Raw genomic sequence first — 20024 nt, 5'->3', positions numbered from 1 at the left:
TTAGTACTCTCGGTGCATCCAATAATTAGTCCATCCCAAGTGCTTACAATTTTTTCATTGGATTTTACTCTTTTTTTTTTTTTTTATAAGGTTTTGTTGGGCGCATTTGCAAAGCAAATAAATTTTGTGAGAATTAGCCCAGCCCAAAACTACGAAACTGCATGTTGGGCGGACCTCAGGCCTTGATGGGTTGGGCCTATGACCCAGCAAGCGTCCTTCAAACTCCATTTAAAGCTCGTATTGTTCAACTAAACGTTCAATTCTAGCCCAAAACTAGACCTGGAGTTTGGAACCGCATATTCTAACTGAAAGGATTTCGCATTCCGGGAAAGCCACGCGCGCTCACCCCTTCGAGGGCATTTTTTTTTTTAAATCTCCAGAAATATTATTTTTTAAAAAATAATTAATTCATTTATGTATAAATTTCATTCATCCACTATCTAATTAAATATTTAAAATTATCTCATTCTTTTATTTCATGAAGGCTTTCTCTTAAGATTGAAAATATGTTTTTAACTAAAATTGTGTTAATTTATTTATTTTTAATATAATTGAATTTGATTAAAAATTATACTTAAAATTTTATAATTCTCAAAATGATTTCAATGATTATAATTTATTGATAAATTACATTAATTTATTTATTTAAAAATTTATTGAAAATAATACAATATAATATTTATAAACTTTGCCTGATATTTGAATACTTTTCAAATTTAATTAAAATTAATTATATATTAATATGATGTCTACTATTGTCACTATTTAAATATTAAAGGTTTTATTTTATATATTATATTTAATAGTTTATACGAAAATATAATATTTTCTATAATTTATATTTTAAAATATATAAAAGTCAATTCATAAATTATTTTTTAAATATCCTCAAGAACATTATTTATTTTAATAAAACTTAATTAAATCTTGAGCAACGCGCGTGGCAGAGTCTTCAGTTTCCTAGGAAGGAAAATTGCAAACACCACACTAGGACCTTCTGCTCTAGGCTTTAGCAGTGGCATTTTTGCTTTGGGAAGTGCAAATCCTCAGCTTAATCTCTATTTAGTTAATAGAACATCAGATCTTCTTCCAACAACGATCCCAGCGAATCCGTAGAACAGTAATGGTAGCAAATCACTATCTCCTCCTCGTCGTCGTCATCTGAGTTCTGGTTGATATGAATCTCTCACTATCTTCTTCTCCATCTGCAACTTCTGTCGCTGTTGCTTCTTCGTCTTCTTCTCCCTCTTCCTCAGCTACTTCTTGGTTCTCCGGCATTGTTCGTGGCCGAGCTGATCGATCCGGGAACCTCAAAATGGCAGGCAATTCGGGCACAGGCGACGGTGACAGCGCCTGTCCAATCAAGGGCAAGAACCAGTTCCGCGGTGTGCTCTTCAAGTATGGACCAAAGCCTATACAGGTTGGCTAAATTAAAATTTGGAGAGTATTTGTTTTCTGTTAGAATGATTTGTGATGATTTTATCTTAATTGAGTGTATTAATATAACTAATTGTTGACTTTTAGCCTTGTATTTGGAATTAATCTTTCTAATTTGAGCTGAAAGTTTGATCTGGACATAAACAATGTGCTCTTGATAATGGCGGTGTCAAGTCGACTGCTTAATAGAAGGAAAATATGCCTCAACAGTTACGTAATTAAAAATATTTAAGATTAGCTTTATTAGCAACATTCACAAGTTCGATGAATTTTCACTCTTTTTCTCAAATTCTAAATGATCTTGCAAGTAAGTGCTCAGTGGAATATTTGCATTATGTGTTCTTAAAAGACAAGGATTTATTCAGAATAAGGGAGATTTTATATCAGAACCTGTCACTGGAGTATGCATCCACTGACTTAGCTTAATTGGAATAGTATGCACTGGCTTCATTTTCTTGGGACAAAAACTGTGCTGTAACAGTATCTAGAACAAAAATTTATGATCAAAAGAGTTTTCTGTGGGTGGTAGCAGTATGACCTCTTAGTTGGTTCTTGTAACCTTTTCCTAAGTTCTTGTCAGTAGTGTAATTTGTGGAGTTGGACTTGTTGTTCTATGATATCTTCATTGCTTCATACTTGAAAATTTTCAGGTTGTTTCCAATGTTGTATTTTTGTTATGTCTTGAAAAGTCTTCTTATATGCTACTGAAAGTTATGTATTATTTTGAAGTTTATGCTTTTGAATTTATTATTTGATATGATATTTGAATAATGGTTGCAGGTTGCATTTAAAACAGGTAATCATAAACAGCAAATCATTTTTATTGGTGGATTAACGGATGGTTTTCTAGCAACTGAGTATGTATAATAACGTCAGTGTAATTCATTTATGCCATTCATTCAATAGCTGCATTGTTTATTATTTCCTATGGCCATAAGGAGATCAAATATTCTACAAGTTGTTTATAGATAGCTAAATTATTATAGCTAATTTTCTGAGAAACACACTGTTTAAATACACAGCTTAATCTACTCAACTCAACTAAGCCTTTATCGCAAAAAGTTGGGGTCGTCTATATGTATTCTCTTTCTACACTCTAAACAATTTTGGGTTAAATCCTCGGATTTTGGGTTAATCTACGCAGCTTAATACTAGAGAGTAAACGTAAAATCCTACAGTTTCTAAGATAACTCTCTTTGTCTGATTTTCAGATACTTAGAACCTCTGGCAGTTGCTTTGGATAGGGAGAAATGGTCACTTGTTCAGCTGGTTATGTCATCATCATATAGTGGATTTGGAACTTCCAGCTTGCAACAAGTAACTTGTCTTTACTGTCAAGTGTTTTCGATATGTGTCAAATCTATTTTCATGTTGTTGGGTACTCATATAATGACCCTGCTTGTGTTGCTGAATTGTTCTTGGAGCTTACTGTTTAAAAAACATATTAAAGCCAAATGTAAGATTTGCAAACCATTGAGCAAAATTATTTGTACTTTGATGTCTTGTTCTCTGGTTCAAAACCCAAAATATCCAATTTTATCAAGTCTTAATTTGCAAAAAAAAAGAAGGGAGGGGGGGGAGAATACGTGAAAGGACTATATTTATATCCTTAATGCTTATATAACGTTATAAAAACTTTTAATCTTGATGCTCAGACTTTAAAATGCTCTTGCACTTTTTATCTTTGAAGGATGCCTTGGAGATTGATCAGCTTGTAAGTTGTTTGATCAACAAAGAAAATTCTGAGGGTGTGGTCCTACTTGGACACAGCACTGGATGTCAGGTGAATTCTGATGGAACTTTGTACGTGTATCATAATTTTTATATCAATTTTACTTTTATAGATCATGTTGGCTTTTCTAGTAGAAATAAAATTAGTTTTCGGTTGTTTCCACCTGAATCAAGGATATTGTCCATTACATGCGTACCAATGCTGCATGTTCTCGTGCAGTCCGTGCTGCTATTTTGCAGGTAATTCATCACCTGTTTCATTTATACTCGTATTACCTTACTCAATGCAAAATTCTCAGATCAATCTGTATTTTCCTAAAAGCAAACTGCAACTTCTTGTGTCTTGATCTTGATACCTATTTGTGTCTCTATGGCAAATGAATAACTTTTGGCAACTATTAAATTAAGGCTTTGTCTCATAACCTAGTTTGATTGTTAGATCTGTCTGCTGGGTTGGTCCTTCTGATTTACAGTGACTAACTGATTAGCCAATCAAGAGTTGAAAAGCATGATGGCATTGCCCAACATAGTATTAAGTGTTCTTTTCCTGATTACTTTAGAAATTCCAATAGTGGACCTTTGTTTAGTTCTCCTTTTCCTCAGGAATTGATGCCTTAATTTGAGTATAGGGTACCGCATGATGTTCATGTAACAGTAAAAGGTGGGTGCACCATTTGTTAACAAATGATGGGTATACTACCATTAGAGATAAATGGTGACAGTTGGTGATGCCTATTGATTGAGAAGCGTACTTTTCCCCTTTTAATGAAACTCTTGTTTGTAATGAAATTTTATTTCTTGCAAATGCCTACATACTGTGCATTCACTTGCAGCTTTGGTCATAATTCCAATTGGAATGTTCAGGCTCCAGTCAGTGATCGGGAGTACAGGGCAAGTCTTCCTGAAACTGCTGCTATGATTGACTTGGCATCAACTATGATAGCGAAAGGCCGGGGATCTGAATTAATGCCTAGGGAAGCAGATTCATCTTCCCCACTAACTGCTTATAGGTGGGCAAGCAACTGATTTGACAATTTAACAATATGTTGTCAACTATTTAGTGATGTTGCACTCAAAATATGTCCTTTAGCTCATTGGGTTTTTTCAATCCATCATGTTGTAGGTCTATGGATATTCATTAGTGGGCCCCTTGATGTAATCAGAATTTTGGAATATAATTTCTATATGGGTCTGTCTGTGATTTCTTTTGGTTGGCACTATAGTAATTTAATCCCTCTCTTTACTACAAGAATCATTTCAGAAAAAGGATGCTTAATTGTGGGCATGATACTCGAAGTCGATGAGAGATTTTACAAAAAAAAATTATGGAAAACTTCAAAAGTCAATGAGAGCTTTTACAAAAAAATTATGGAAAAATAGTTTGATCAATCACTCATACCTGAATCCAGATAGCACAGTTGGGAACCTAGGGTTAGAATAGGTTGAATCAAATTACTCTATTTTCATATATGTCCAAAAATTTCTTTCCATTCATGAGAGATTTATTTTTAATGACCTTCTCTGAGCTTTGTGTTGGAAATTTGCATGGTCAATAACTGTGGTATGCCTTCTTGCTAAAAATCAAGGTTTTTGCAGGTATCACTCCCTTTGTGCTTATATGGGTGATGATGAAATGTTCAGTTCTGATCTTAGTGATGACCAGCTGAGAACAAGACTCGGGCACATGTGCAGCACACCCTGCCAGGTGCGAAATACAGATGTCTTGTCCTAATATTCTTGTTTGTCACCATAAATGTTTGAAATTGTGATTTCATCATATTTTTTATTGGAGAATCCATTTGAAGGTAAAGATTTTTAATAGGATATTACTGGAAAACTTACAGCCAATATGATAAGACCTGGTGGTTCCGTTTCAAGCTACAAGCATAACAATTTATATGCCTTGATACTGCACTCTACAAGGATCGCATCTTCTTGCTTAGTGCTTTGTTACCAGCTACAATTTCCGCATTTCTATTTGCAGGTTATCTGTTCCATGGCTGATGAGCATGTTCCGGAGTATGTTGATAAGACAGCATTGGTTGAAAGGTGACAATTGAAACTCTTCTATTAATTGGATTTTCTAGTATTACCTAATTTATGTTGTTTAGAAAATGTACCAAGTCTGCATTTGCAATACTGCCCTTGTGATGGTTGACCTTGATTTTTGAGGGATATTTATAATGGTCATTTTATTTGCAATTTGCTTTTTGTTTTCATTTTTTTTTTTCTTTTCAGGGGGGTTGTGTGTGTGTGTGCGCGCGCGCGCGCGAGAGAGAGAGAGAGAGAGAGAGAGAGAGAGAGATTTCATAAAATGATAGGGTTTGTAATCTTGCAGATTGTGCAGAGCAATGGGTGGTGCAGAGAAAGTTGAAATTGAACACGGGAATCACTCTCTTTCTAACAGGGTTGATGAAGCTGTCCAGGCAATAATTGATTTTGTTAAAAGAGAAGGACCTAAAGGCTGGGATGATCCATGGAATTAACATGATGCCATTTTCCTTCCCTGTATTCTGTGGGTTTTTTTTATCCCTCTCTCCTTATTGATTTCCACTTATGAATTTCACTCAGGATTAGTGTGTGCATTTTATTTTCCATATTGAATCTGTGATTTGGTGGCATTGGTGAAATTTATCAAGAGAGTGAATATTGCTGTCGAAATTAATTTATTGAATAAATTTTTTTGCATCATTAATTTCCACAATTTTTATGGATTATCAGCTTGCTTATGATTGTCCTTAGAAGAGAGTACTATGGTCATTAATGGTTGAGAGTGAGATTTTTAGGCCTGTTTTCTTGCATAAAAACAATTTTACTGTTTTTAATGTGCACCAACAAATATAAAAAACGATTTTTTAATTGAAATAAAAGACTATTCATATATTTTACAATTAAAAAAAATAAATTGTTATAAAATATATTTAAAACTTATTGTATTTTTAAAATTTTGAATATGTTTTGTTTATTTATTTTATAATAATAAAATTTTTTATTATTATAAAAAATTATTCAATTTTAATTATAAAAATATTAAATTAATTTTGATTATAAAAATGTCATTATTTTCTATTTAAAAATAGTTGAAAAGTAAAATTTTTATTATAAAGAAAAATAGTGAAAATCAAATCTTAGTTAAATTTTAAAAAATTGAAATTTTTTTTTATTTTTCTATTGAAAAACTGATATATATAAATACAAACCTTGATGGAGAAATATAGAGATGTGAATAAAGATTTACACATGGTTTTTATTGATTTGGAGAAGGCTTATGATAGTGTTCCAAGAGAGGTCTTATGGAATGTGTTATAACAAAAGAGGGTATCTATTAGGTATATAAAAGTATTGAAAGATATGTATGAAGGAGCAACTACTATTGTGCGCACAGTGGGAGGGGACATAAGAGATTTTTCGATCTCAATTGGATTACACTAAGGATCAGCCATAAGCCCTTACCTTTTTACATTAGTTTTAGATGAATTGACGAAACATATACAAGAGAGTATTCCTTGGTGCATGATGTTTGCGGATGATATTGTTCTGATAGATGAGACACAAGAAGGAGTCAATAGAAAGCTAGAACTTTGGAGAAGTACTCTAGAGTCAAAGGGTTTTAAGTTAAGTAGAACGAAGACAGAATACATGCATTGCAAGTTCAGTGAAGGCTAAACTGGTGATAGGGAAGGAGTTAGTTTAAATGGAGTGATACTGCCCCAAAGTAATCACTTTTAATATCTAAGCCCAGTCCTTCAAGTAGATGGGGGATGTGAGGAGGATGTTAGTCATAGGATTAAAGCCGGATGGTTGAAGTGGAGAAGTGCTACGAGAGTTTTATGTGATCGTAAGATTCCAAATAAATTGAAAGGAAAATTTTACCGTACAGCCATACGACCGGCTATGTTATATGGTAGTGAGTGTTGAGCACTGAAAGAGTCGTATGCATCTAAGATAAGAGTTGCAGAGATGAGAATGTTAAGGTGGATGAGTGGCCATACTAGACTAGATAAAGTCCGTAATGAGAGTATTAGAGAAAAGGTAGGAGTGGTGCCAATTGAAGATAAGTTGAGAGAAGGGAGATTGAGGTGGTTTGGTCATGTAAAGCGTAGACATACGGAGGCTCAAGTTAGACAAGTAGAACACATTAGGTTAGAGGATAGAAAGAAAAAAAGGGGTAGACCTAAATTGACTTGGAAGAGAATAGTACAGCATGACTTAGAAGTATTATACATTTTTGAGGATTTAACCAAAAATCGTTCAGAGTGGAGAAAGCGAATCCATATAGTCGACCCTAAATTTTTGAAATAAAAACTTAGTTTAGTTGAATTGTACTGTTAAAAAGATAAACCAAAAAGTTTGCTTTGTCCACATCCTAAGCTAGAAACCAAGTTTTTCTCTCTTCTAAAGCAAGAGTAAAGCATTGTTGTTTATTATTTAAGTTTTAAGTATATTAATTAAAAAATAATTTAAATAATATTAAAATTATTTTCGAAATTTTAATGTATTCAATAAAATGGTTGGGGCTGGTGGCCAGCTGTAGTAGCGGTTTTGCTGGCACCGCAACTCCACCGTACCAAAATTCAAGAAAGTTCAATTATCATACTTTATCTGCAAATTTTAATTTTTCTTTATCATTAGCACGTGCGTCTCACATGAAATATCTTTATCCAGCAATTCTTGTGTTTCACATGCAATGCAAAGTGATAGGCCTGAAATAAAACCTGTAAAAAGATTACAATAATTATGGTATGGGGCTGTGGCAACTTCTTCATTATTCTTCATCAGACGCTACTAATATGCCGTCGATTAATTAAATATATAAAATAAATTTAAATATTAAAATAATTAATTAAATTTAAATATAATGAATACCGGACCAAAACATGGGTGTGGCCGTAATTATTAGTCTATCTACACATGGATGTGCTAAACATCCTCTGGTTCACAAATCACAATTGAAGGAAAACATCTCACGTGATATCCAACTACCATACAAAAATTTTAATGATTCACTAAATGACATCTTTGCCCCCACCGACGATTACGCCAATCAAAACCTATTTGTCGGTGTTGTGGGCACCTTCGACATTGGAAAATTCTGTAAAAAGGGTATTATAGTAATTGCGGCTAATGCGTACCACCATTTTGCTCCGGCTAACAGCTGTTTGTTAGGAATCCCTCCCGTTTCTTTGATTTTTCTTTTTTTTTTTTTATTTTGCAAGAAAAAAGATTTATATAATTAATTTTCATTAATTTAGGATTAGAATTTAATTATTATTATATATATATATATATACCCTTCTGAACATGGCATGACAATAATCTCAACATTTTTGAGAAAAGTAAAGAAAGGGAATGTCTTTGGCATTAATATTTCTTCGTATTCTACTTTTTTAGAGTTTAGATTCTGAGAAAGTTGTGTCATTTTCTTGTGAAACAACATTCAAAGGAGAACGGCAAACGGGAAAAAGCTGTAGTTACTAATTGACATCTCTAACAGCATTTCCATTCTTGCTTGATTAGCAGAGAAATTTGAACTAACAAATGCTTATACCCAGTAAGTATTTGCCTAGTTTTTCCTTTTTTTGTTAGAAACTTTCTTGGAATTTGTTTGTCGTCGATGATCTTTGTTTCCGTGTCCCCATGAAACTTTACTATTTTACTTGTTAATTTGCAATTTGGGTTTCTTTATTTTATTTTATTTTAGTTTTTAAATTTTTTCTGGCGGTGCAGGTATGCCGGAGAAAGTGGTGAGCTCAGCACCATCAACAAACCCATTATGGCGTATGCGGTCAAATCCTTTGGTTCAATGGCGGTTTCATATACTAACAGCTCTGGTTTTTGTTGGCATGGTTGGTGTTTGGAGCATAGATGGGTGCAGTATAAAGAATTTTATTGAATCTTGGAGGTTCAGGCAAGAGTTTCTAAGCAGGAGATTTAACGCACAGCCCACAAAAACCGCAAATCTAGCCCAAGAAATCCATCAAAATTTCACTAAAAACTCAAGCACCACCTATTTCCCGCTACCCCAGCACAATACCAATACCACTACTGCTACCACTAACAGCAGCAGTCCTCCCAATTACAGTATACTGAACAACGGCGACAACAATGTTTCTGCTAAGAATTACTCAGATGGGTTTCTGGCTAAGCCAACTGAGAAAGAATCAGAAGAAGCTAAAATGAAGTGGGTATCAGCTGATTTGAACCCAAATTTCTCTTCAGTTGACAATAATTTTTCTGCTCAGAATTCTTTAGATGGGCTTCTGGAGAAGCCGAAGGAGAATGAATCAGAAGCTAATGTGAAGTGGGTATCAACCAAATTAGATCCGCATTGGACTTCAAATCTTCTTTCCCGGTGGCTAGCTCCCGGTGGTGAGCCTTGCAGAGATTCACTTTCGGTCGACATTGTAATTCCTGGATTGGACGGGCACGATTGGATTGAGCTGACAGCTGGGAATAGTCATGAATTTGTTTTCCAAGCAGTGGATGAGCTCAAGAATCCTCGCTGTTTAGGTGGGGACTACTTTGAGACTGATCTTTCTGGTGGGGCATGGAAGTCACGGCCTTTAATCAAAGATTTTGGAAATGGGTCCTACTCGATTGCTCTTCAAGTTCATCCTGATTTTGCTGGTGACTATAATCTTACTGTTATTTTGCTTTTCAGGCATTTTGAGGGTCTTAAATTTTCGCCATCACGATTTGTCTATGATAAAGAATTGCGTAAAGTTCAAATCAGGTTTTTCAAAGCTCATTATCGGTTGCCAGATATACGTATTTGTCAAAAATCTGATTTCAATAGAGATCTTTGGGTAGGGAGGTGGACTAGGCATGGCAAGAACGATGATTGTGAAGTCAGTAATGATGGGAGGTATCGGTGTCTGCAACCATATTTTCCTTGCCAAAGTCCATGGTGTGATGGTTCCTTAGGCTTGTTGGAGAGTAATGGTTGGGTGTATTCTAGTCACTGTTCCTTTAGGCTGTTTTCAGCTGATTATGCTTGGAATTGCCTAAAGGGTAGGTGGATTTTCTTTTGGGGTGATTCCAATCATGTTGATACAATAAGAAACATCCTTAATTTTTTCTTGGATTTGCCTGAAATAAAATCTGTTCCTAGACGGTTTGATATGAATTTTTCAAACCCAAAAGATGCATCTCAATCAGTTCGAATCACAAGCATTTTCAATGGTCATTGGAATGAGACACAGAATTATCAAGGACTGAATTCTTTGAAAGATGAAGGATTTAGAAATTTGTTGAAGAAGTACTTCTCAGAGGACACTGTGCCAGACACTATAATCATGAATTCTGGTTTACATGATGGCGTATATTGGGCTAATATTAGACGATTTTCAGCTGGAGCTGATTATGCTGTTTCATTTTGGAAAGAAGTTATGGATTCTGTGAAGCAGAGAGGGTTACTAGTTCCTCAAATCTTTTATCGGACCACAATAGCAACTGGTGGTTATGCCAGGGCACTAGCATTTAATCCGAGCAAGATGGAGGCATTTAATTGGATGGTGTTGGAAAAATTTAGGCGAGCCCAACTGCTGTCTGGAGTAATTGATAACTTTGATATGACTTTTCCATGGCATTTTGACAATCGGTGCAATGACGGGGTACATTATGGCAGAGCTCCAGCAAAGATGAAGTGGAGGGATGGTGAAATCGGACACCAATATTTTGTGGACCTCATGTTGGCTCATGTTTTGCTTAATGCTTTATGTGCGAGATAGCAAATGAAGTGGCTAAATTGTTATTTGGGGTATCGTATTTGGAGGAAGGAGCACTAACATATGGCGGCTTATAGAAACTGGACAGTGCCAGGACTTGCAAGCTTGAAGCTGGACAGTGCCAGGACTTGCAAGCAAAGTTGGAATCTGCCATTCACGTGGGTTAAGATGGATCGAATTCCACAAATTTTATTCTTTCAATTAGAATCGGCATTCATTATTTGTTTATATTATTTATGTTATATTATATTACCACATATGGTTTTTGATACTTGTAGATTATGAGGGATTCTTCAATATATCATGTTGATTTGTAATTATTGGATAGATTTGATGGGGTATAGCTCTTTTTCTAAGCTCACGAGTTCATCATATGATTGAAATTTGCAGAGCATCTAAACTTGTTTGTGCATATTTCCTTGGCTAGGCTGGTCTAAACTAATTGCAGTGAAAGCATTTCTGATGAATTTGTGCTGCGTTCGACCATTTTCTGCTTGTATCTCATATGCGTGATAAGAGCATTTGTCAGAATGCGTTCTTAGCGCCACCTTACGGCAATGGTTTGAACAAAATAAATAGAAAATGAATTCCTACCGAATCCAAGCAGCATGGTGGTGAGCTATTCATCTCTATGAACAAGGAGCTCAGATTAATTACTCCATAGAAACTCTCTCAATGTTCGGATCAGATACATCCTTACAAAATCTATGAAACTATAGAACTTCATAAAATTAAAAAGCTCATCATGTAAAAAATAGTTATTTATTTTTTGAAATTCATAACATTAAAAATTCATTTTTTGAAATTAAAAGTTATTATAAAAACATTTTAAAAATTTTATTTTATATGGTATTTTTTTATTTTATAATAATAAGATTAATTTTTTATTTTTAAATAATTATTAGTGTCTATTATATTTGCTTTAATTTTAACTCAACTTATTTATACTTAATTTATTTTATCATTGAATTAGATTTTAACAATCTAAAGTTACCATAAAATTTTCCTTTAATTATAGAAAAGTTATTACTTTTATTTTAAAAATAGTTGAAAAATATTTTTTATTTGAAAATTTGATTAATATCAACACAAAATTCTTTTTTTTTTTTTTAAATAAACCCTAAAATTGTAATATAGTGGTTTTCTAGATTTTTTTTTCCTCACATTGCAATATATTGAACGGTGAGTCTTATTATTATTATTTTTTTTTTTAAGAAAAAGCTTTTGGGTTTGTAAGAATCGACGAGAATTGCTCGAATTATATCACAGCTGAACATGTATCCGTTGTAGTCTAGTTGGTTAGGATATTCGGCTCTCACCCGAAAGACCCGGGTTCGATTCCCGGCAACGGAACTTTTACCAGTTTGTTTTTTAAAAAATATTAAGTACAGTTTTTAAGGAAACTTTTTCAGGTTCACTCGCGCGATTAGACCACGCGACTGCGTGCACGTCTGAGGACTGTGAATTGCCTATTATCCGTGAAATTTAATCATAATTGTCATTAACTTTTTAATATTTTAAAAATAAATCAAAATATTATTATAATTCTATTTCATTAATTATAAATTTATTTCATTGAATTTTGATACAGTTTTATTAATTAATAGAGTATTAACTAATCAAATGGTATAAATATTAAAATAGATTAAAAGATTTAAACTCTAAAATATTTCTTTCTTATATATTAAAAGTAGAAAAAGATTTTTTTAAGAAAAAATTAATTAAATTAGGTCTTTCGATTAAAAAATCCAAAACTTTCCATTAATTGCTATTTTATTTAAAATTTAGATAATTTAATTATAATTTTTAAAATTAAATAAATTTTACCAAATCTCATAAATTTAGAAATTTTAATAGCTATATAAAAATGCCACATCACATTTTTTAAAATATATGTAATCCCTCTGTCATTCTTAAACCTAGCTCTCTTCCACTTTCTTTACAAGTTTCTCCCTAAAGAACACTTTCAATCTCAGATTTTTACTCTCTGCAGAACGATCCGAAGACCTCGAGAAACACTTTTATGGGGGATTCTCTTTCACTGTTGTTCAAGCCAATGAGATCATTGAGTACCATAGCCAAGTGGAAACTGGCCGCGATGCCACCTTTATTGGCAACTATGATGGGCATGGTGGGCCCGATGCATCTTAGTTCATTTGTGACCATCTGCTCAAAAATCTCACAAGTTCTTTTTTCCTTTTCTTTGATCAGATTAGCTTGCCCTGTTTATTATATTTTGGATTTTGTTATTAATGTCAGAGGATTTTTGTGCTTTCTGTTTGAGTTTAAACTCTAGTAGTTTATTGGGTTCTTATTGAATTGGAAAATATTGTTAGAGCCCGAGTTTTCATATTGTTCTGTGTCCATAGTCTTCAGATTATAAAGGAAGCCTTTTCTGTAGTGGTCCTTAAGCAATCCTAGAAAGTTTTTGGATCGATATCTTTGTGTATTATTTTCTAATGTAGGGCTTGCTAGAGAAAGAGGAACCATCTCTGAAGAAATCCTTAGAAGCGCCTTTTCTGCAACTGAGGATGGATTTCTTACTCTTGTACATAGGACTTGTGGACTAAAACCATTTATTGCAGCAATTGGATCTTGTTGTTTGGCCGGAGTTATATGGAAAGGCACATCATTCGCTGCAAATCTGGGTGATTCTCGAGCTGTAATCAGTTGTTTAGGCAGATCTAATAAGATGGCTGCTAAGCAGTCAACTAGCACCTTTGTTTAGATGATCGCTTCCCATGGTACGGTAATGCTGCTATCATTTCTAGAGAATGGTGATTTTAGGTTAGAAAGTGATGGTTTAAGTATGATTTTACCATAAATTTTTAAATTAATAATTTTTTAAATAATTTAAAATTTTTATATTTTAATTTTATATTAACACAATTTATAAAATTTTAATTATATCATATTTTTTTTATTTAAAAATATCTTTTATCCCTCATTTTCAGTCTCTTTTTTTGGCAAAAAATTTTTAATTTCTCACATACTTCAATTTTTCATCGTTCTTTTTGTTTCTTGCCATCAATATATATATATATATATATATATATATATATATATATATATTTTTTTTTTTATATATAAATAATTTTTACACTTTAAAGTTTTTAATAAGTTATGCAGTTAATAATATTACTAGAGTAATTAAAAAAAAAACTAAATGAATTTTTCATCTATTTTTTTATTGATTTTGATAATATTATTGTTTTTATTAATAATTTTTAATAAAGTTTTTCACTAAGTAAATTATATGATATGCAAAAAATTAAGGATTTATAGATGAATTTTTAATAATTTAAACCCTTTACAAGAGAAATTGTATGTATAACTCTTTATATTTAAAACATATCATATTTATTATATCATATTTTTAGTAACTTTTATATTTATTATATTATATTATATTATTTAATTAAATAATAAAAAATTATTAAATTATCTTATATCATATTATCTTTTCAAACACATTAATAATAAAATTTATATACTATAATATGATATATTAATAAATAATAACACACTCAATCCAAATAAGGGGTAAAGTGAAAGAGTAGAGAGAAAGAGAGAAAAAGAACGAAGGGGGAGAGAGATGAGTGAATTAAATACATTAAAAAAAATTTTAAAATTATAATTAAATTATAAAATTTTAAATAAAATGAGTAATTAATGTAAAGATTTAATTTTTTTTTATCAATAAACCATTAAATTATCACTTATTAATAATTTTGTCAATATGTTATAGCTTATGTTCAGCTTTTCAATACGAAAAATGTATTATAATTTTTATAATAATTAGAGAATTAAATTATAAATTGCATATTTTAAAAAAATAATTATTTTCGCCTTAAATAAAACAAAAAAAATACAATGGTAATAAATCAATAATAACAAAGGGAGAGAGGGTGAGTGAGAGAGAAGCAAGTCCGCTTGATCGAGCAGCACCTGCAGCTGCACCTTCCTCCTCTCAAAGTAAACACATTACATCAATTTCTCAATTAGACGATTAAGTGAAGGTGCGAACAAAACCATTTATTGTATTCTTTTAATAGCTATCAATTATCTTATGGCCTAAATATAAATACCATTACTTTATCCGATCTGCATTTCCCCCCTTTGCAATTTCCTTTTTTTTTTTTTTTGCAACCAAGGCCAAAATCTGGCAAATCTTGGGGGATTAAGGCCTCGCTTGTCTCTTAAGCAAGCAGTCTCCGAGTACGATCACGACGACGAGGAGTGTAGGCCTTGGCGCCGCAGGATTTCTTCCTCTATGGCCTTTTTCACCTGGGGCTCTGCTCTTAGGATCACTCTCCTCCTCCTCCTCCTTGCTGCTGTTATTTTCGCTTGCTTCACCCTCCCCGTCGAAAAGGTCACATTTTCTTATCTGTCTCTCTTTTGTTTTCTCGCCTTTTTTTTTTTTTTTTTTTTAATTTCTGTTGATGGGATTTGCTATTCTTTGTGCTTTTGTCTAATGGATTTTGGTTGATTCCTTGTCTCTACTGGTTTAATTATTAATTTACGCAATGGGATCATACTTGAAAGTCATATTCATTTAGGCATACAACTTTGAACTCAATTTCGTCCTTCAATCATTGTTCGAATTGATTTATATGCATGTTTCTTTTATTTTTTTTTATTTTTTAATTGCTGGCTGCAAATATATTATGGGGGCTGCTAAAATTAAGGTCTTTATATGTTCTAATGATATTGTCGAGGCTATGCATCTATTGAAAATATGTTGCATATGTGAAATAGCTGCTTCTTGATTATTAAATAACTCTTCTACATCTCTTGTTACAGGCTCACAGTATAGATGTCTATTTTGATATGTAGTAGTGTGATTTGATTTTGGAATTGTTTATTGAGTTACTTCTTTAGTCTGTCAATTGCAATCTGCAGATTAAAGAAGTAACAAAATGATGGATGGCTGTGTTTTATGATTAACAGCACACTTGTGTTTTAACTAAAAGAGCAGTTTTCATGCAGATCTTGAAGGACTTCTTATTATGGGTTGAGAAAGACCTTGGGCCTTGGGGACCCCTTGTGCTGTGAGTCAATTTTATCTTCATATAGTCCTTGTATTTTCCTACTTACTTGGCATTGAACTGTTTTCCTTAGTAATTTGATATTGGTTTCATTCAAAATGTGCTGATAATTTTTGCAAGAATTGTACAAATCAAATTTCATATCATTACATTAGTGGTCAATAGAACATTCTGGTATGAATGGAGGAACAATGATCATATTCTGACCTGTTCTGGACCTTGTCAACTAATATGTTTTGTCATTGGGTAATTTGCAGGGCTGTAGCATACATTCCTCTAACGGTCCTGGCGGTTCCAGCGTCAGTGCTTACTGTAAGCCTTAACCTTTTAGATACTGTTGCCAACCTAGTCACACTTCCTTATTGATTTCTACAGCTAGTACTTTGGTAATCTTATGATTTTCTTGGCTTTATTTGCTTTGGGTTTGTTCTCCAACATTACACTTGAGTAGAATCAAATCTATGCTCCCGATTTTTGAATTCAATCTTTTGTCATCTGTATACTTCCTGAGCAGTTTGAACCAAATATGCTTTGTCATCCCCTTGGTGCTGTATAATAATTTTTTTCCCTATACAAGTGTCAAGTCCTCTAGTAATTTGGTTTCCGTCTTTCAGCTTGGAGGTGGATATCTCTTTGGGTTGCCTGTGGGCTTTGTTGCTGACTCTATTGGTGCCACCATTGGTGCAGGGTCTGCTTTTCTTCTTGGAAGAACGGTACTTCTCAGCTTCAATTCTAGTGGTGCATATTGTGTGTACTGAGAAAAAGGGAACCTTTTATAATTAGTTTTCTTCTAATGAAGCTTGTATTCATGAGAGGCGTAGGAGAAAAGAAAGGATGTGACTTTTTAAATTTTCATTGGTTTTGGTGTTCTATGCCACGTAGTCACAAGGTATAGTTTCAAATTTTTATTTAGTCAGGTATAATTTATATCATATTATGGTATTTCTTTGCAGATTGGAAGATCTTTTGTTGTTTCCAAGCTGAAGGATTATCCACAGTTTAGGTCAGTTGCAATTGCAATTCAGAAATCTGGCTTTAAGGTTTGTATATTTCACATTTTATATTTGAAAACTCTGTTAACGTTACCTTTTTCTTGTCCATTATTTTGACATAGTGGTAGCAGATAAGAAGCTTAACTGAATTATTCCTTGTTATAAACCTTTTTTTTTTTTTGCATCTGAATTTCCTTATTTTATTTTGCAGATAGTTCTTCTGCTTCGACTTGTTCCCTTGCTTCCTTTTAACATGTTGAATTACCTGCTGTCTGTGACACCTGTTCCATTAGGGGAATACATGCTGGCTTCCTGGATAGGAATGATGGTATGTTCTTCGCTCCTTATCCTCTAGTATTTTGTTATATATCCCAATCATTGATAGTCCTGTGTGGTGAGGAAATTTTCAGCTACAAAGTTTATTTTTTGTGTTTAATGGGTGTTTCAACATAATATGAACTTAAAAGATAGCTTCTTTTTTTTTTTTTTTTTGGTGGGGGGGGGGGGGGGGTGTGGAGGGGGAGGGTGGGGAATGGTGAAGTTTCACCTATGGTTGTCCTTTGTGCCATGTAAAACCTGATTCATGATTCAAAAACCTTGATCTGGGCGTGTGGTGCTTGGATGATGATTGTCTGGCATAAGGATGATGAAGGGAGGTCTACCTTCCCATCTCCCAGAGATGAGTCTCTGGGCATTAAATTATGTTGTGTGTGTGTGTGTCTCATCTTTCTATTATCTCAAGCACCTGTTAATTTTAAATCTGTAAAGGAATGATTTGTGATTGTGACATTATGAACATGATTCAGCTATGGGTTTAAGACTTTAGAATTGAAATTACTTGAACTTGAAAATGAGTCTCTCTTAATCTATTTTGTGCCTGTTGCCCTTTGCTAGCTTAAAGTAATTCAGATTTGATGGACCAGATAACTTAAACACTCACTATTTTCTTTATGTTGATTCTGAAACTAAACAATAATCTGTGGTTATATGCACCATATTACATTGTCATTCTAGATCTTGACTAAATGAACCTTGAAATGTATTGAAATTATAATTTTTTGACATTATCAGAAAAAGGTACTTCTTATGAGGTTCAGCTTTGTAGATGTATCTAACTTTCCATCTTCTTTACAGCCAATAACTCTTGCATTAGTGTATGTTGGAACAACTCTAAAAGATCTTTCTGATGTGACCCATGGATGGAGTGAGTTTTCAACTACTCGTTGGGTAAGGACCTTATGACACTCTTGTATGTTTAAGGTTTCCATTGACATTTTAGCTGTCTTCTTATGCATAAATGTCTATGGCACGAGTTTTGTTGGTTATATTTTTTTTTTCTGATTTTCTGATGCATTTTTACTCATTTAATGCAGTTGTGCATCATATTGGGCCTTGTTGTATCTGGTAAGTTGTAACACAGAATATAGTTCTCTTTTTCTTCTGATTCCTACTGGTGCTTTTTTGTTTTTCTTTTCTCTTTCTTGTGACTTGGAGAGAGAGAGATAAGATGGAGGAGAGTAGGGGTTTCAATAGGCATGGGAATCTTTTTTAGCTTGTTCTCTGAAAATGTTGCTGCTTGTTAAATGCCAGCCAATTGTAAGTAATCCAAGTTTATTATCAAGTTTAATTCTTTGACACCATTTGAGTTGGGTTTTGACTTTTAGCATTCAAAAAGAAGATTGAGGTGATTTTCATTAGATATGTGTTAAATTTAGAGAGAGTGTTGGTCAAATTACAATTTAGTTCATTTTAATTCGGGCTTATATAAGTGATTAAATTGCTTTACACATTAAAATGACTAGCTGAGTCAATATTGCAATCTAACCACTTATATTTGCCATTTTATATTTATACTTTTTCGATGTGAGATTTATAATTTTAACACTCCCCCCTCAAGTTCAACCATATAGTTGTTACGTGACAGTTAGTTTGTATTTTTTAACCCAATATGAGCCAAATTATACAGCCTTATGGGTGGCTGAAACCCACAACTCACTTCGGGCTCTGATACCATGTTAAATTTGGAGGGAGTGTTGGTCAAATTATAATTTAATTCATTTCAATTTAAGCTTATATAAGTGTTCAGATTACTTTACACATTAAAATGACTAGCCAAGTCAATGTTACAATCTAACCATTTATATTTAACATTTTATGTTTATACTTTCCCGATGTGAGATTTATAATCTCAACAATATGCACAAATTGAAGTGAGCTAAAGCGAAGTTGACATAGTCAACACCTTTGGGGCATGTGGACAAACACTTGCACGTGTACAAACACTTGCACGAGTTTTCCCAAATAAATTTCTAATTAAGAATTTGTCACAATGGAAATGTCCTATAATTTTATTTTCTGTCATGTAGTAAAGTTATTTCTCTTTGTAGCAAAATTTTCAGTGTGAGTGGTACCTTTGGAACAAAATATCAATTTGGACTATCATGTGTTAGAGCAGTTGTATTGGGAGAAATTGAACAGAAAAAATGGACTCAGGTGTTTCATTTGCAGAATATATACCTGATTGCTAATTGAAGTTTTTTCTTTTTTCTTTTTCTTTCTTTTCTTTTGAGGATTGCTAATTGAAGATTGGTGTAACGTATCATTAGTTTATCAGAATTTTGAACATTTGTAATGCTTAGTCATCCTTTTTGGCTTGAGTGCAGTGGTTCTGATGTTTTGTGTTACTAAAGTTGCCAAGTCTGCTTTGGAAAAAGCTTTGGCTGAGAATGAGGATATAGATAGCATTTTGGCTTCGCCTCATTTACCCATTGTGGCTGATCCTGCCGTTGATCTGAGCCAGCCTCTCATAATCAAGATAGATGCATCTGAAGATGACCATGAAAAATGAAACGCTTATTTTATGTAAATTCTTTCCCTACGTATACGTTCAACATCTCAGCATATGGCCTTGTCGATTGTGATCTGTACAGTGCAATTATTTACAAAATGTAGGATTTGGGAGAAGTTGCTGATCTACATTCAAGTGGCATAGCCACTTCAATTGAAGTTCAATAATTATTACAATGAAACCATTGTTTTGAGTGAGTATGCTTAGTCAGCCTTTTCTAATTTCTATTGGCTATACTTTC

The 20024-nt window shown here is 33.1% G+C and overlaps 3 protein-coding genes and 1 non-coding gene across 7 annotated transcripts; all 4 read left to right on the top strand.

Moving 5' to 3' along the window:
• The first annotated feature begins 937 nt into the window (after nucleotides 1-937).
• Nucleotides 938-5859, top strand: LOC110670954 (UPF0613 protein PB24D3.06c-like). 4 transcript variants are annotated; one of them, XM_058136691.1, is made up of 9 exons: nucleotides 938-1420; nucleotides 2218-2294; nucleotides 2649-2754; nucleotides 3128-3220; nucleotides 3343-3408; nucleotides 4033-4178; nucleotides 4765-4873; nucleotides 5153-5217; nucleotides 5516-5859. In XM_058136691.1, exons 1-9 carry the CDS (start codon nucleotides 1178-1180, stop codon nucleotides 5652-5654), a joined length of 1044 nt encoding a protein of 347 aa, XP_057992674.1. In that variant the 5' UTR covers nucleotides 938-1177; the 3' UTR covers nucleotides 5655-5859. The 4 variants fall into 4 exon arrangements, with proteins under 4 accessions (XP_057992674.1, XP_057992675.1, XP_057992673.1 ...); XM_058136690.1 differs by having other exon boundaries at nucleotides 940-1420; nucleotides 5507-5859; XM_058136692.1 differs by lacking the exon at nucleotides 3343-3408 and having other exon boundaries at nucleotides 939-1420; nucleotides 5507-5859.
• A 2572-nt stretch (nucleotides 5860-8431) lies between these two features.
• LOC110670920 (uncharacterized) lies at nucleotides 8432-11213 on the top strand. Its single transcript, XM_058136480.1, has 2 exons — nucleotides 8432-8719; nucleotides 8896-11213. The coding sequence occupies exons 1-2, from the start codon at nucleotides 8707-8709 to the stop codon at nucleotides 10896-10898; spliced, it is 2016 nt and encodes a 671-aa protein (XP_057992463.1). The 5' UTR covers nucleotides 8432-8706; the 3' UTR covers nucleotides 10899-11213.
• A 962-nt stretch (nucleotides 11214-12175) lies between these two features.
• Nucleotides 12176-12248, top strand: TRNAE-CUC (transfer RNA glutamic acid (anticodon CUC)). The gene has a single exon. It is a non-coding gene; the product is annotated as a tRNA-Glu (tRNA).
• A 2552-nt stretch (nucleotides 12249-14800) lies between these two features.
• On the top strand, nucleotides 14801-19980 carry LOC110670887 (uncharacterized). Its single transcript, XM_021833185.2, has 9 exons — nucleotides 14801-15267; nucleotides 15885-15946; nucleotides 16201-16255; nucleotides 16558-16656; nucleotides 16897-16983; nucleotides 17147-17263; nucleotides 18070-18162; nucleotides 18309-18339; nucleotides 19599-19980. Exons 1-9 carry the CDS (start codon nucleotides 15169-15171, stop codon nucleotides 19781-19783), a joined length of 828 nt encoding a protein of 275 aa, XP_021688877.2. The 5' UTR covers nucleotides 14801-15168; the 3' UTR covers nucleotides 19784-19980.
• The last annotated feature ends 44 nt before the right edge of the window (nucleotides 19981-20024 follow it).

Source organism: Hevea brasiliensis, chromosome 15, assembly GCF_030052815.1.
Source record: "Hevea brasiliensis isolate MT/VB/25A 57/8 chromosome 15, ASM3005281v1, whole genome shotgun sequence".
In the NCBI taxonomy this organism is placed as follows: domain Eukaryota; kingdom Viridiplantae; phylum Streptophyta; class Magnoliopsida; order Malpighiales; family Euphorbiaceae; genus Hevea; species Hevea brasiliensis.
The sequence above is the reverse complement of the archived record's forward strand: the minus strand, read 5'-3'. Positions and strand labels throughout refer to the sequence as shown.

What these genes read in the sequence shown, in the direction of transcription:
- LOC110670954 (XM_058136690.1), top strand. Translation starts at nt 1,178, where the DNA reads ATGAATCTCTCACTATCTTCTTCTCCATCTGCAACTTCTGTCGCTGTT. An exon ending in ATGGACCAAAGCCTATACAG is followed by an intron (nt 1,421 to 2,217) that starts GTTGGCTAAATT and finishes TAATGGTTGCAG; the next exon opens with GTTGCATTTAAAACAGGTAA. An exon ending in GATGGTTTTCTAGCAACTGA is followed by an intron (nt 2,295 to 2,648) that starts GTATGTATAATA and finishes TCTGATTTTCAG; the next exon opens with ATACTTAGAACCTCTGGCAG.
- LOC110670887 (XM_021833185.2), top strand. Translation starts at nt 15,169, where the DNA reads ATGGCCTTTTTCACCTGGGGCTCTGCTCTTAGGATCACTCTCCTCCTC. An exon ending in TCACCCTCCCCGTCGAAAAG is followed by an intron (nt 15,268 to 15,884) that starts GTCACATTTTCT and finishes GTTTTCATGCAG; the next exon opens with ATCTTGAAGGACTTCTTATT. An exon ending in CCTTGGGGACCCCTTGTGCT is followed by an intron (nt 15,947 to 16,200) that starts GTGAGTCAATTT and finishes GGTAATTTGCAG; the next exon opens with GGCTGTAGCATACATTCCTC.